This window comes from Mytilus trossulus, chromosome 4 (genome assembly GCF_036588685.1).
Source record: "Mytilus trossulus isolate FHL-02 chromosome 4, PNRI_Mtr1.1.1.hap1, whole genome shotgun sequence".
In the NCBI taxonomy this organism is placed as follows: domain Eukaryota; kingdom Metazoa; phylum Mollusca; class Bivalvia; order Mytilida; family Mytilidae; genus Mytilus; species Mytilus trossulus.
Window position 1 is genome coordinate 65287471 of NC_086376.1, and position 14699 is coordinate 65302169.

Sequence of the window (14699 nt, forward strand, 5' to 3'; positions counted from 1 at the left end):
AACTGAAAGTGAGGCTTAAGGAAAATTGTCATCATAGTGTGGGAATATTCCATTCTCTTATTTGTGTTGGAATAACAAATCTTGGTTTAGATACCAAAATAATGGGGCATCTGCATTGACATGTATTGCTTTAAAAGGTTTCATATTTTTTTTACCAATGCTCATAGTATTTTTCTACTTTTTATGTTTTTAAAAAGACTGATTCAATGACAAACAAAAATATGGGTAAAGATATTTATTTATCAACAAATTAAATGGTAACATGCATGTACAGAGACACTATAAAAGTGACAAATAGGAAAGACTTTGATTAATCTCTAAACCAATCAGAATAGACTTTGATTAATCGCTAAACCAATCATATTGCAATTATTTAAAATTCATGAGGGTATAGAGGTAATAGTGGTCTCAAAATTTAAAAGAAAAAAAATTAATTCAGTTATATGAAATTTACACTATATTGATATCATTTAACCTAGACATAATATAATCTAATTAAAAAACTAATTTAGAAATATTTCAGGAAGACCTAAGTCGGTGATACCAAAATTTTGATTAATTTTTGCCATTTCTAATCTGTGAAAATGTAAACATTGTGCATATGAAAAGAGACAAGTATTGCACATTTTTATGCTTATAAATAACAATTAAGAAACAGAAATAAAATATTGCCACGGAAATAAGATTATATACAAATACAAGACATTCAAATAAGAAAATTAGATGGCATTGATAAATTAATCAAATCTGAATGCAATATAATATGAATAATGTACAATATAAAAATGTAAATTTGGACGGTTCAAAGGTCAATAAAGTAATGGAATGTACATTTCAAAATATACAGCATAATAAAGAGTAATCTCAGATAGTAATGTAAAAAATATGATCAGTAAAATGCTAAAAAATTTATAATTTTCAAATTCATGCTTTGTTAGCATTTTTATCTGAAAATTGAACATGCCCTATCTATAATTTCTCATCAAAAAGAGACAAACAATAATAATTTAATTTAATTGAAAGCTTACATACAACTTACTTAAAAACCAAGGAATCTTGTCTATAGCCTATGTGAAATTTTTTTCTTATAACAATTCAAAATTATGCAAATGATTTCATATGACAACAAAAGCCACATCTTTATTCAGTGATAACTTGCATAATTAAAAGATATGTAAAGTAACTTTTAAATTGTTTAAGAATATATAACTAATCTTGACTAATTAACTTAACAAAATATACCTTAATACGACTGCATTACATTGGAATGCTGACAAAAAAATATTTGAAAGATAAGGCACTCTTTTTTATGATTGTCAGAATTCTGGACGGAAATCAAGATTACTCTTATATCATGCAAGACAACAGATATAAATATTAAAAAAATGGATGGAATTAACTACAATTTTATCACAGCTTTGCTTATTAGTATCTACTAAATTACGATAAATAACTCTAAATAAATATTTTTTAAAAATGTCATTTTCTTCTCATTATAAATAATGTCGTCACGATAATTGTTAATTAGAGCTTTCCAGATGATAAAACTACAAGCATATTATATAATAAATTTATAAAGGCTGAGAAATTGTTAAATCCATGATAAATTGATAAAAAATATGTAAATTAACGTCATGTCTCACTGCTGATTAATCATCAATTTTAATCGTTATATTCTGAATCATTCAATGTCATGATCTTGATTTTTAAATTACAAAACAGTGAAATGTTAAAGAAGTGAAATCTTTAAAAAAAATCACATCTCTGTTCCATGGATATACATTATAACAAAACTTGTATTTGTATCACAAACATAATGCATAGTTCGATGTCAATTCACATGATGAAGAGTTTATTTCTTGGACTTCTTCCCAGATTTTGGTATTTTATCTTCATATCTTTCTGGTTCTATAGTCGATACAGTTTTCTGTTCCATTTTCTTCAAACATTCATCAATTTTTTCAGCGGTTTGTTTCTTTTGGATTTCAAGTTTGGATATTCTTTCTTTGTAAGTAGCCATCTTTTCAGTGGAATCACTAGATTGTTTGCCTGACTTTCCATCAGAGCCAGCTGACAGTTCTTCTAGTGCTTTGGAACTATCCTGCAGTTCTACAAGTTCTTTGTTTATTGTGGTGAAATCTTCACACAGATTGTCATAGGCATCTTGTAATGATTCCTAAAAGGCAAATTTTTTTGTTTTTTTAATGATAGTTTTTTCGAATTTTATATCCTTACAGAAGTATAATTAAATTTTGTTGGAAATTATATTTACATGTATAAATAAACTAGAGGCATAATCTCATGATCACTGAGTATTTATTGAGACTTTTATTGAGTACTTTTAAATACATAAATGCCAAAAACATAAAATGATGTATATTATAACAAACATAAAACATCCTTCTCTCTTAACATGAATACAAAAGCAGAACATCTGCATACCCTTCATTTTTTAATCTCATGCTGGCACAAGGAGAGCTTCCATTCTTACAGCATTATTTTCAATCATAAAAAATACCTCTTTTTTCAAGAAATTTATAATAAATCCTGTTTTTAATACAGTGACTTCTCTAAAATACTTATAATATTGAAGTTCTCCAAGACCTAGATATCAGTACTAACCTGAGTATCTATTGGTTGTACTGGTGTTTCTGGTTCCTGGTCAGGGTCTTGTCTGTTGACAAATGTCTGCCACAAGGCATGTCCTGTCATATTAGCTGTTACAAAATTCATAGGTGGCTGTGGTACTGATGAAGCAGTATCTGAATAATAAATTTGTATCATAAAATAATTAAATTGAGAATGGAAATGGAGAACGTGTCAATTTAGAGACATCAACTTGACCATAGAGCAGACAACAGCCGAAAGCCACAAATGTGTCTTAAATGCACCGAGAAACTCCTGCACCTGTAGTCGTGTTAAACTTCAATTTGTTAAAGATGGAACTTTTCATTGGCATCTACTTATTTTACAAATCTTTAAAAAATTCATTTGGTAAAGACTATTGAGGCAATTAGAAGATATGGTAATACAACACAGACTTACTAGCGACAAAATGTTCTTAAAAGAATTTCTACTATCACAGAAAAAGTGTCTACAATCACAAATATACCATTTCCCTCAAAAACAGAAAATCAGCTGGTTATTCTTAGACAGTAATTGTTATACCAATGAGCAGGAATAGAGATTTTCATGCTTTCATGCTGTTAAAAATTTAAACTAAAGTTTTTGTCTGGAAACTAAATGCGTCTTCGGACGAAGCAGATGACAACATCATACGACGCAAATTTTTTTTTGTGGTCATATAAAAATCAAATTGTTCAATCGAAGTGGGGTGTGGGGCTGAATCTGCTACTGGCTTTGAAAACCTTGAACTAAGACACAAACAGCTAAATAACAAAAGGTTAACATGTCAAAAGTTAGTGTCTACCAACATGTTTGATCTATGCTATCATTGGCAGATCCAGAGGGAGGGTTGGGGTTGAACACATTTGAATGGCGATATATCATAAAGTTGGAAGCCCCTTCCTCCTGGGTTGGGAACCCTCCTTAAAACATTGCTGGCTAATATGACATACCTGTAGTAGAGTATTTGTGACTGAGTTCTCCAAGACTGGCGTCTACTGACGGTGCAACTCCTTGAGACTTAGACTGTTTTAATTTGTCTTCTTCTTCACCCAACATGGATACAAGCTTACTGGATGCTGAGAAACTTGAGAATTTGGCTAATCTATAAATAAAAGATATATCAGATTTAGAAAAAGTCAAGAATAAGCATATATATAACAAATACATTAAAAAATTTATAAAAAATTCAATATACAAATGAGCTTTAAGTCAGGTTTCTTCAAGAATCAAAATGGAAAAAAGGAACAAAAGTATGTCTATAAACTCTGCAGCAGAGTAATGCACAAGAAACAAAAAAATATGATGGAATCTGAATTTTTAATTGAATTAATACAGTTTTTTTTATCTTCCTAAAGAATGACTAAATATTTGTTCAGTCAATCTTAAAATGCCTATGAGCTATAGTAGTTTTCTGATTTTATTTGTAAAACAAACTTTATTTGTGTTTTTTTGTGATAATTTTCTTATCATTTCAAATAATTTTTTTTATTATCCTATGGTTATTTAACATTTATCTAAATGAATTAACTCATTCAAGATTATGCCCAATCCTTTCCAACAACAGCACAATATCATTATCAAACAGGACATGCAGAACTTTAACATTTTTTTTTATCAATGAAACATTGTTTTCTATTACTGTGGATTCATTATTATTCATTGGATACCAATTTTTCATGGATTTCATGGGTACTGGGAAACCATGGATTTAAGTGTACAACAAATTACAAATGTTCCATATAAATGTGTGCTGACTAATAGTAAACCACAAAATCTAATATCCTTGAAAATGGAAGTTTTACTAAATCCATGAAAATTGATACCCAAAATAAATGAATCCAAAGTTATAGGAATAAAGTCTATTTTAAAATATTTATGCTTTCTTGATGGCTGACTTTCCCGTCTGCTGGTAAGAACTATGTAGTTACCTCTGTTGCATTCTTTCCTTGTTGAAGTGGACTCCTTCTGTATCTGTACCAGGAAGTAATTTAACATCCAACAAGTCTTCCACTACTTTCATTTTCTCATCTTCTGTGCGACAGTCTCCAAACATTGCCTGCAACAATTGGAGAGCTGCATGCTCTACACTTACTCCTGGATTCTTTTTGGCGAGAGTCTTAGAGATTCCAGATGATTGACGATATCGGGCAAAGAACAAGTCATCACAGACAACGGCCAGCGCTCTGTGATACTCTCTTAAGAAATCTGGATTGCTATCATCCCTCAAATCACCTGCAAACAAAATTCATAAAAAAAGTTACATTGTATTTTGGCAGAGTATAAGATTTGTGATATAAGTTCTAAGCCTGAATAAAAGGTTTAATTTTCTATATTACTGCTGATCAACATTAATTATTCTTATTGCAAAAATTAATCAAACAGATAGGCACTTTATCAAAATGTCCAACCTTACAGTGTTTAATGATAATGTGAAGTAACCATGAATAGTACTCTTATTGATGTTCTTCATCTAGACAGTTGCACGAAAGTCTTCCTTGATAAATAAAGATGTATGTGCATATAAATTAAAAGATATCAAATTCACTCTACTTAAGATGTAGTTGTCATAGGCGGATCCAGGGAATGCCCTGGGGGGCACAGGCCCCCCCTTTCGTGGGAAAAATTTGGTTGATTACATAGGGAATCATTCAAGCATGACTGGAGCGGCCCCCCCCCTTAGGTCAGTCAGCGGGCCCCCCTTAGGAAAAGTTCTGGATCCGCCACTGGTTGTTCTAGTGACAATTTGATCAACAATTCATGGCTACTTAAGTGCATTCTCTGTAGTTTGTTCAATAGCCCTAATACTCCTCCAATTGAGGAAAACAAAAGTTGTGTGTGAACAAATAGTCTATGTGTTGTGATATTGGATATGTTTACATTTTAAACAAGTGACTGAGCTTAACCATTTGTGTTGATTTGGAAAGTAAAGGACCAAAGAATGAATGTGTAAAAACTATGGAGTTATCAAATAAATTTAACCACATATGTGAAAATGACTCAGCTTCGAAAACGGGCCATCACACATATCCAAGTTTACGATACGGACAGAGCTAAAGAAGAAAATGTTACCACTACCACCTATGGAGAAACAATTGCCATATTGCCCCAGTTCTTTTATAGATTCACTTACCTGCTTTAATGTGAGCCATAGTGTGGACCAGCACAACTATGAAATCACCAACAGTATCCAGTCTAGCTGTCCTGATGTACAGGATCCTGTTGTTGGCATCAAAATGGAAGGAGTTCCTATACTGGTTTCTAGCCAGTTCACTACTTGGTGGAATTTTATTGGCAAGTAAGATAGTAACTGGTGCATGTCGACATCTTGAAGCAACAAGATCGGCTACGAAAGAACCAAATTTATACACTACAAATGTTCGAGCATTAAGTTGATTCAAATCGACCGGCTGCAGCACATCATCGCTACCCCATTCTGCATCCTTATCTTCCTGGAAACCTTTACCTGCAAATATGCAAATATAATTTTTTCTTTAATTTAAAGTTAAAATTTAGAATAATGTACCACAAGAAAATAACAGAAATATTGATAAGCCCTTCAACAAAATAACTCATATTACAGTGTCTGATGAATGCAAAAAGGGACATTTATGATTAAAAAACCTGGCATATTACTAATTTGACAAAACTTCCCAGTAATATACCTGCTTCACTTTGCAGAACATTTAAAACATTTGATTGAATTGTTTTACATTTGTCTTTTCAGAGCCTTTTAAAGCTGGCTGTGTGGTATGGGTTTTGCTAATTTTGGCAGGCCATATAGTGACCTATAGTTGTTAACTTCTTTTTTTATTTGGCTTTTGTGGAGAGTTGTCTCATTGATAATCATACCACATCTTCTTATTTTTACATTTATCTATACGATATTGTCCATGGTATTTTTGCTTGTAGTAAACTACTGGTTGACCATCTAATTCCTATAGTTTTCGTATAATTTATAACCTTTTATGAAATTTCTAGCAATTTATATTATCTGTAGAAATTTCAAAAACTTTTAACCATTGATAGATAAATCTGGATCCTTTAAACATCGGATTTAACTATAAAAAGAAACTTTCATTTCTTGATACATTACACACGAAGTCACATGACTTACCTGGTTCCATTGGATGTTTACCAGATGGTTGTGTGTGAGCTCCATTTGCCATTGATTTTTTGATGTCTTCCAATTTCTGGTACATTGGTGAAGCCATCAGCAATGCCATCAGCTCAGCCTCATTCAATGGAGCTGCCATTGAGTAGGACTGGGGAAGGTCTGGTTGTCCTGATGATGAAGGGCCAGTAGTTTTGGTAGTGTCGTCTGCTGCTTGACCTTGAGGTGAAGGTCGTGTAGGCATAGGTACATAACCACTGTTTATCTTCTGTTGCAATGCAATTGCCTGGAAACAAATTACAATATATAAATTTTATAGAAAAGGGATTAAAGAAACATTAGTTTTGTATATGTTTGAAAAATTACACATTATCACTATGGTAAATTTTCAAAGAGTTTAAATTTGTTGATATCTAGGACAAAACTGGTTTAAGAGATATTATTTTAGTTTTTCTTGTGTCTATTCTAATGTGCTTACACCAGTATACATATTTACAAGAAGTTATATAATCAATTAATCAAAGAAGCTTATTGGAAAAATTCCCACATCTACAGAACTGTGGATTCATTAAATATTTGTTAGTTACTAATTTTTGTAGATTTCGTTAGCACAGGGGAACCACAAATTAAAATGTTCAACGAATTACAAATTTTCTGAAGGAATGCATGCAGACTTTGCCAAAACCACTAATGTAAATATCCACAAAAATGTAAGTTTTGGTCAATCCACGAAAATTGGTAACAAGGAAAATAAATGAATCCACAGTATGCTATTCAATTTGTAAAAATACTAATTTTTAATATAATTACCTCTTCATTTTTCAGTCTGTTAGATTCTGCCTTCTGTCTCATGTCCATCTCATGTTTCTGATCTTCACTATTCTCCTTCATTTCTACTTTCTTTGACCTCATTCTCTCCTCTCTTTTCTTCTTCAATCTCTCCTGTAGATTGCTCTGCATTCTGATCTTGTCAGCCTCCATTTTATTAAGTATGCTTTGTAGATCTTTTTCATACTGCTCAATCAGTCTCTTTTGATCATCTTCACTGGCTCCTGACTGCTTCAATTTGTCTAGTTCTTCCTATAAATTGTTTAATATTGTTATCTTAGTAAACATGATATTTAGTTTAAGAATTATATTGAACACAATGTTATGATTTCCATTTGTGCACTGATAACATACAGTTTCACAAAGTATAAATTTTAAATCTAATTAGTTATGTTATCATATAATACCTTTTAATGCTTTTTGATGTCTTTTTTTTTATTTTGACATCATCTTTCTTATCCCCAATAATACATGAAAGGTTACCTTTACAAAGATAAATGAATACACAGTATTTGTATTTTTACAAGAATTAAATACTTATTTACCTTCATCTTCAGTTTTCTTTCCTTTATGAGATCTTCTTTACGTTTGTTCAACGAGTCAACATTTTTATCATGTTTTTCTTTTTCTTTCTGTGTTTCTTGTTCAAGTTGCTTCTCATAGGCCTTCAATTCTTCATCTAGTCTCTTCTTTTCATTCTTCTCAAAATCTGTAATCATCAAATAAAATGTATCTTTTTGTCTTCTCACATTTAAAACAGAAATTCGCAAGTTTGAAATATTAAAAAAAAAATATCTTAGAAGTTTTCTGATTGGTCTCTTGCCATATATAATTATGATTTTTAATTAATTCATTTTCCAAGAAAAAAGCAAATGTCGTCACATCAGACTGTCCTATGTCAACCCAATGACCCTAGGTCAACCTATCGTAGAGTGTTGTATTGGACCCAAATTGAGGCTTAGAAATAAGAACGTCTGCTAGCAATGATACTTGTATTGGAACTCTGAATAGATAATATCACAACAACACTGACATCGTGTACATAGAGAGTGGTAGCGGGAACACCTCATGTGCAATCCTTAACACAACCATTCATTCATAAAAGAAAAAAATTAAAATCTCTTTTGTTAATTAAGGGAAACAATTAATCTTTTAATTAAAAATAATTGTCCCAAAATCTTATCATTTAGTACTCATCAGGCATGGTCTATCTTACCATCTTGTTCTTTCTTTAGTTTGGCTTCTTCTTCTTTGCGTTTCTTCTCCAGATCATGTTTTAATGAAGCCAGTTCTTCAGCATTATTCTCAGCCTCCTTTACTCCATCATGTCCTGGTGAGAATTCCTTCAGAGCAGCAGCAAACTCCTACACAACAAGAAAAAAAAAACATTCGATAAGCATTATTTATATCCATATAAAATCAGATCAAAATAGACTTTGTTGACATTCATAGTTTCCTTCCAAGTAGTGTTTACATTTAGCCATCCATATTGCACTGTGATAAAAAAAAATATGGGAATCAAAGAAACAAGATCATGGTGAGGACTTTGGTAAGATTTTGAAATTTCAAATCTCGAAAATAAAAATGTTTATGCTTCATTCAAGTAAAATACCAAAATACCAAAGTCCAAGGAAAACTTGAAACAGAAAGTCCTTTCACAAATGGCAAAGTTAAAAGCTCAACCACATCAAACGAATTAAAAAAAAATGTCAAATTCCTGACTTGGTACAGACATTTCATTACATAGAAAATGGAAGATTAAACCTGGTTTTATAGCTAGCCAAACCTCTCACTTGTATGACTTATATTTTTCACCTCCTATCTAACTGGTACCCATTATTTACCCTATAATGTTTTTCCTTGAGGTTCAGTTTAGCTTTGGCATATTCCACTTCCCAATCTGCCAAGGCTCCTTTCTCTATATCTTGTTCTTCAGAAGACAATTTCTTATCAAGGGAGGATAACTCTAATTGATGCTGGTTCAACAACTGGTTCCTCTGGTGTTGTAGTTCTTCTGGACTAAGACCTTTTTTCTATAATTTAAAGTTAGCCATATGTATATAAAAAGGAACGAAAAATGGAAACTACAGCAATCCAACAATTAAAAAAAAAAGTCATCTATTTGTAGTATAATTTTGTTGGTGTTAATTTGCATTCAAAAAAGGTTGAAGAAATATAGATGTTTTAAAATTCCAAAATTCAAATAGCTTTCTTTACATTTGTTACAATATGGTATAAATGTAACCTTTGCTTGAGTAACTAAGTCAATTCTCATTTTGTCTTTTGCCTTAGATATCTGATTTCTTTCAATTACCGTATAGCTAGTTATTTTCACAGATAGAACAGAATCGCCAAAATAAATGCTGCCAATTCAAAACGGCACTTGGAAAAGTATTGATAAAAATTTTGAATCCACCAAAGTAATGACCGCCAATATATTTCGTATACCATATTTAATGAAAATCCCCAAATTTTACACCGCGAAAATAACGATATCGTTTTCTCAAATAAAAATCATCAATGTCAAATTACAAAGGAGAAGATTAATTACTTGACATACATTTAATGCAGCTAATTCCTCCTGGTGCCTCTTCAGCGTCTGATCTCTTAGTTTATCATATTTATCGTGAAGTTTACTTAGAGCATCATCAACCATGATCTTTTTCTTGGCAGCAAACTCTTTGTCCAAATCACTCAACTCCTGTAATTATAGCATATTATATTAAAGCACCATTACAACCTTTAAATCAACAATTGGGACCTTGGCTTGGGTATTTCAAGCCTTATCAAAGGAAGAGATATGACACTATGTTGATTTTTTTCTCAAAATTTCAAGAAGATAATACTCAGTTTATAAAATGTATTGAAATGATTAAAAAAAATAGATTAGGAAACATTACCTTTCTTCTTTAAAAAATTAATAAGAAATCCCTACATTTAATATTTCTGAGTGTGTTTTTTTTGTAAATATTTGTTGACATTTAAAGATTATTAAAAAAAAATGTGCCATATGATCTTACTTGAGCTTGTCTGTTAGCTAGGACAGCTTTGATGACCTTGTCACTATCCTCTTCACCATTCTGTTTAATGCCTTCAGCTATAGCTTGTTTTTCTGCACCCTTTGCCTATAAATAAAAATTACTGTAAAATTATGTTGTACATGAAACTGTCACATTATGGAAATATAGAAAACCAACTGTGATAGATAGACACAGATTGACATACATAGTTTTACTATAAATTAAGAAGTTGTTGTGAGGACTTAATTGTAAAAATTATGAACAAGGAGATCACCATTATAATAACATGCATTCTTATATCTGATAAAAAAAAAATTGCAGTTGGAATTTTAATGAAATCAAAATTATCAAATTCATATTTTTGTCCATTCTTAAAAATCCTAATACTAAATGCATGCAATAAGTTTTGTATATATTTTCTCAAATAAATATGTTTTAAAAAAACACAATGTGACAGATTACTGATTTCACATAACACAATTTTCAACAAATTAAGACAATAAGTCTTAATATTACAGCCGATTTCAATGAGTGTGTAGGCGAAGGTAATTTCTTTGGTTAGCTTGCTGGCTAGCTGAACTGTGAAGTCATTATAGGGTAGGGTATACTATCCTCCTTCCAAAGAAGCGTAGTCCTACAGACAGATACATAGGTTATCTGTTGGACTAGTCTACTCTTACAGGAGGGTAGTTTACCTAAGATAATAATGACTTCACAGTTCGACTTCGGCTAACAAGCAAGCTAAACAAAGATATAACCTTTGCCTACACACTCAATGCAACCAGATACAAGATATACATACAGTAACATACTTGATCGATAACTTTATAAGCAGTTTACTCAATGAATTAAATTTTTTTACAACATACCTGTTTCATTCTGATTCCATCCATTTCTTTCTTCTGTTCTATCATTTCCTTGGTAAGATCAACATCTTGTTTACGTCTGAGTTCTTCCATCTTTTGTTTCCTCTTCTTGGCTAGTTTATCTCTCAGGTTAAGGTATTGACGGTCTCTATCTGATTCAAGACGTTCAGCTAAGTCATCCAGCTCCTGTTCATGACTGGCCATTAGCTAAAAAACATTTATACATATTAAAGGGGCGTAAAGTGGGGATATTTGCATGGAAGAACGCATAATAAAATTTGCCATTTCATGATGAATATTGAAACTATCTTACACATTAATCTTTTTACTGATTTCACGAAACACAGAGTATAACAAACATTTTTAGGCTGCACATAAAAAAAAATGACAAAGAAACATGTTGCACGAAAATAACCCTTTACCACCCTAATAATAGTATTCCAGCTGTGATAGAAGAGGGGCATTTTATTACCTGGCCTGTTCTTCCTTCCCATATCAGATTCAATGCAGTTTAATCATTCACTTACATAAATGTTCTAATCTTTTCAACATATAAAAGTTACAATTGTAATTATATTTCATGATGGCATTAACAATGTTAAAGTTGTAACATATGTTTTGATTAAGGTTAAACTAATAGCAAATCTTTATAATTAGTAACTGGAGTTGTCTCCCATGTTACTTCTTTCTTCCTTTTTTCATGGATTCAGCATCACCAAAAGATAACACAGCTTAATAAATATTATATATCTTGAATATGAAGTTTGACTTCTATACAGCTAGCTAACCCAATAAGATTTGTTGTGTTATTGAATTATAATGGCTTCATGATTATGGTTCAAAGCCTTTTTCCATTTATTTAACTTCTATTACAAAATGCATTTTTAAAAATCTTTTCAAGAAACTTACTGCTTTCAATTGGTCATCAGACAGGTCTTTTCTAGAAGCCATTTCAGCAGCTTGTCTATTTCTTTTTTCTCTCAGCTGTTTTTCTTTCTCTGACTCATGTTCTCTACGTAATTCTTGTTCTTGTTTTTGAGCCTCATTGTCCAACTTCTCTGCCATCTGATCTCTATTATGTTTGTGTTGTTTGCGTAATTCCTCTCGGGTACGTTCCTGCAAGTTAATGTCAATAACTACAGTAAAATCAAAAACCACTATGAAAGGTTCAACTAATACATAATAATGCTTCTAATTTCCCAAAAAGTATTATAACCAAAAGTCAACCTATTCTAAATATTTAAATAAGAAAAGAATTGTCGAATTTACAGCAAAACAGTCAACACCAACCTGAACTCCATTTGGTTATCAGTAACAACATAATAAACTTTGAAAAGCATTGGTTAAATAGTTCACAGTTATTGAAGGAAAAAAAAGATAAAGTGCCAATGGCAATCAATTAAAGAGTAAAAGTGAAAATTGTCAATATCAAATTTGACTACCATTTTATCATCCTTAACAACATATTAAAGTTAATTTGTAAAGCATTGGTCGAAAAGTTTAAAAATTGTTGCAAAAATATGTTCAGAAAAGATAACACCAAGGTATGAAATTGTTACTTTGCACTAGTTCATCAGGTCCAAACTCTGGCAACCTAAGACAGTATTTCTATACAAAATAAGTGGAAAAGATCTTATTAAAAGCGAACTGTCTCTCATATTTTTTAATACATTCTTGCTAACCAATAATATGCAGTGCAAAAAAAGTGACAAATCACTAAAAAGTTACAATATGATGTTCTCTGAAACTTACATGCTGGTTTTTCAAAGCTTTGCCTTCAGCAGACTCTACATATTTGACCTCTGGCACATGTGAAAGGTCAGAATCTGGTGGCACATCTGAGGAGGTCACACCACCTGATCTCAGTTGTTTATTTTGTTCAGCCATTAATCTCTGAGCCTCATTTTCATCTGTTCTTCTCTGATTTTCCTGTAATCTTCTTGCTCTTCTTGCTGCAAGTTTAGCCTAGAATAAAAGATAGATTCATATTTAGGTGATTTTGTCAAGCAATATCAATTTAGATCAGTGCAGATTAAAAGAACAAATAATTTTCAAGTTCCTTGCTTTCAAATTGTTTCATTTCTTTTTATTATGATGTATTAGAGTAGGCAAATCTCAAGGCTGCAAACACCATTGTCTACCACAAAATGGACGCAAACACTATAACCTACTGTTAAATCCCAATTTATTAGAGAATCAGGACATATCTTATAAACAAAAATGTCAAATATTTCAAACAAGATTTTATCTGTATTGCATGCTTAATCATGCTGCATAAAAATATGTTCAGCATTTGGTAAAGCCTTACTATTAACATATGAAAATACATTGTGATGGAAGACTAACACTAAGAGTTGGAATAACAAAATATTACAACACTGCAAGCTAATCCTTATATTTTATATAACACAAGCTGTAAATCATTCAACTCTTATTCAAATAGACCAATGGAATAAACTGTTGACTATTTTAAATGCTTACGTCTGTTTCACTAAGTTGTCTGTTCCTTTCAAGGCTGAGGTCTTGGTTGAGTACCTCCATATCTTTTCTATAATCGTCCATCAGTCTCTGCATAGTGACCTTTTGTACTTCAGGGCAGTTATCAACAAGCTATAAAACAAGGATGTTAGAGGTCAAAATATTTTGTACATTGTAAATTCTAACCAAACTACTTTTTTCGTTCTGTACATTTGTTGATTTTAAAATATTCCAGCCATCACATAAAAAAGGAAATTTGACACATTATTTTGTTATCGTATTTGTATAATGGTTCCCTATGTTATGTGAGATCTTTAAGTTTTTATCTTGTAAAAATCTGTCCTTATTCTAATGCATAAAACTGTGTTTATCCCTGTGTCTTTAAGATCAGATATTACTTATCTAATGTATTTCAAAATATCTGTTTTCATACATTTGTGAGATATTCCCTATCTTTCTGTAGAAAAAATGGCTTCTATTTAAAAGAAATATCATAGTATTACAGAAAAAACAACTTACATTTTTGAGAACATCCCTGTGTTTCTGTTTAAGAGCACCAGTGTGTTCATCATCAATAGATTTACTGATTGTTTTGAGATGTTCATTTTCTTCTGCATTCATGTCTGCCTCAGCAGCTTCCATCTCCTGTTGGTGTAGTTTCTTTAAGTATTCAAGTTCTTTTTCTAAATCATCTGTGTTTCCACTCTCAATCATCTTGGATGACAGCTGTAATGTACATTAAATATGGATTTAACTGTCTCAAGTGGA

The 14699-nt window shown here is 31.4% G+C and overlaps 1 protein-coding gene across 1 annotated transcript in view; it reads right to left on the reverse strand.

Moving 5' to 3' along the window:
• Nucleotides 1–220: 220 nt before the first annotated feature.
• Nucleotides 221–14699, reverse strand: part of LOC134715768 (uncharacterized) — a 134229-nt gene continuing 119750 nt past the window's right edge. The window contains exons 94-110 of the mRNA XM_063578195.1: nt 14451–14657; nt 13935–14063; nt 13206–13418; nt 12363–12569; nt 11457–11660; nt 10588–10692; nt 10128–10268; nt 9412–9600; nt 8784–8931; nt 8113–8276; nt 7550–7819; nt 6743–7025; nt 5759–6091; nt 4557–4860; nt 3579–3730; nt 2623–2762; nt 221–2176 (exon numbers count right to left, since the gene is read on the reverse strand). Coding sequence (XP_063434265.1) covers nt 1853–2176; nt 2623–2762; nt 3579–3730; nt 4557–4860; nt 5759–6091; nt 6743–7025; nt 7550–7819; nt 8113–8276; nt 8784–8931; nt 9412–9600; nt 10128–10268; nt 10588–10692; nt 11457–11660; nt 12363–12569; nt 13206–13418; nt 13935–14063; nt 14451–14657 — 3513 coding nt within the window. The 3' untranslated portion in view covers nt 221–1852. The remainder of the gene's footprint in view (nt 2177–2622; nt 2763–3578; nt 3731–4556; nt 4861–5758; nt 6092–6742; nt 7026–7549; nt 7820–8112; nt 8277–8783; nt 8932–9411; nt 9601–10127; nt 10269–10587; nt 10693–11456; nt 11661–12362; nt 12570–13205; nt 13419–13934; nt 14064–14450; nt 14658–14699) is intronic.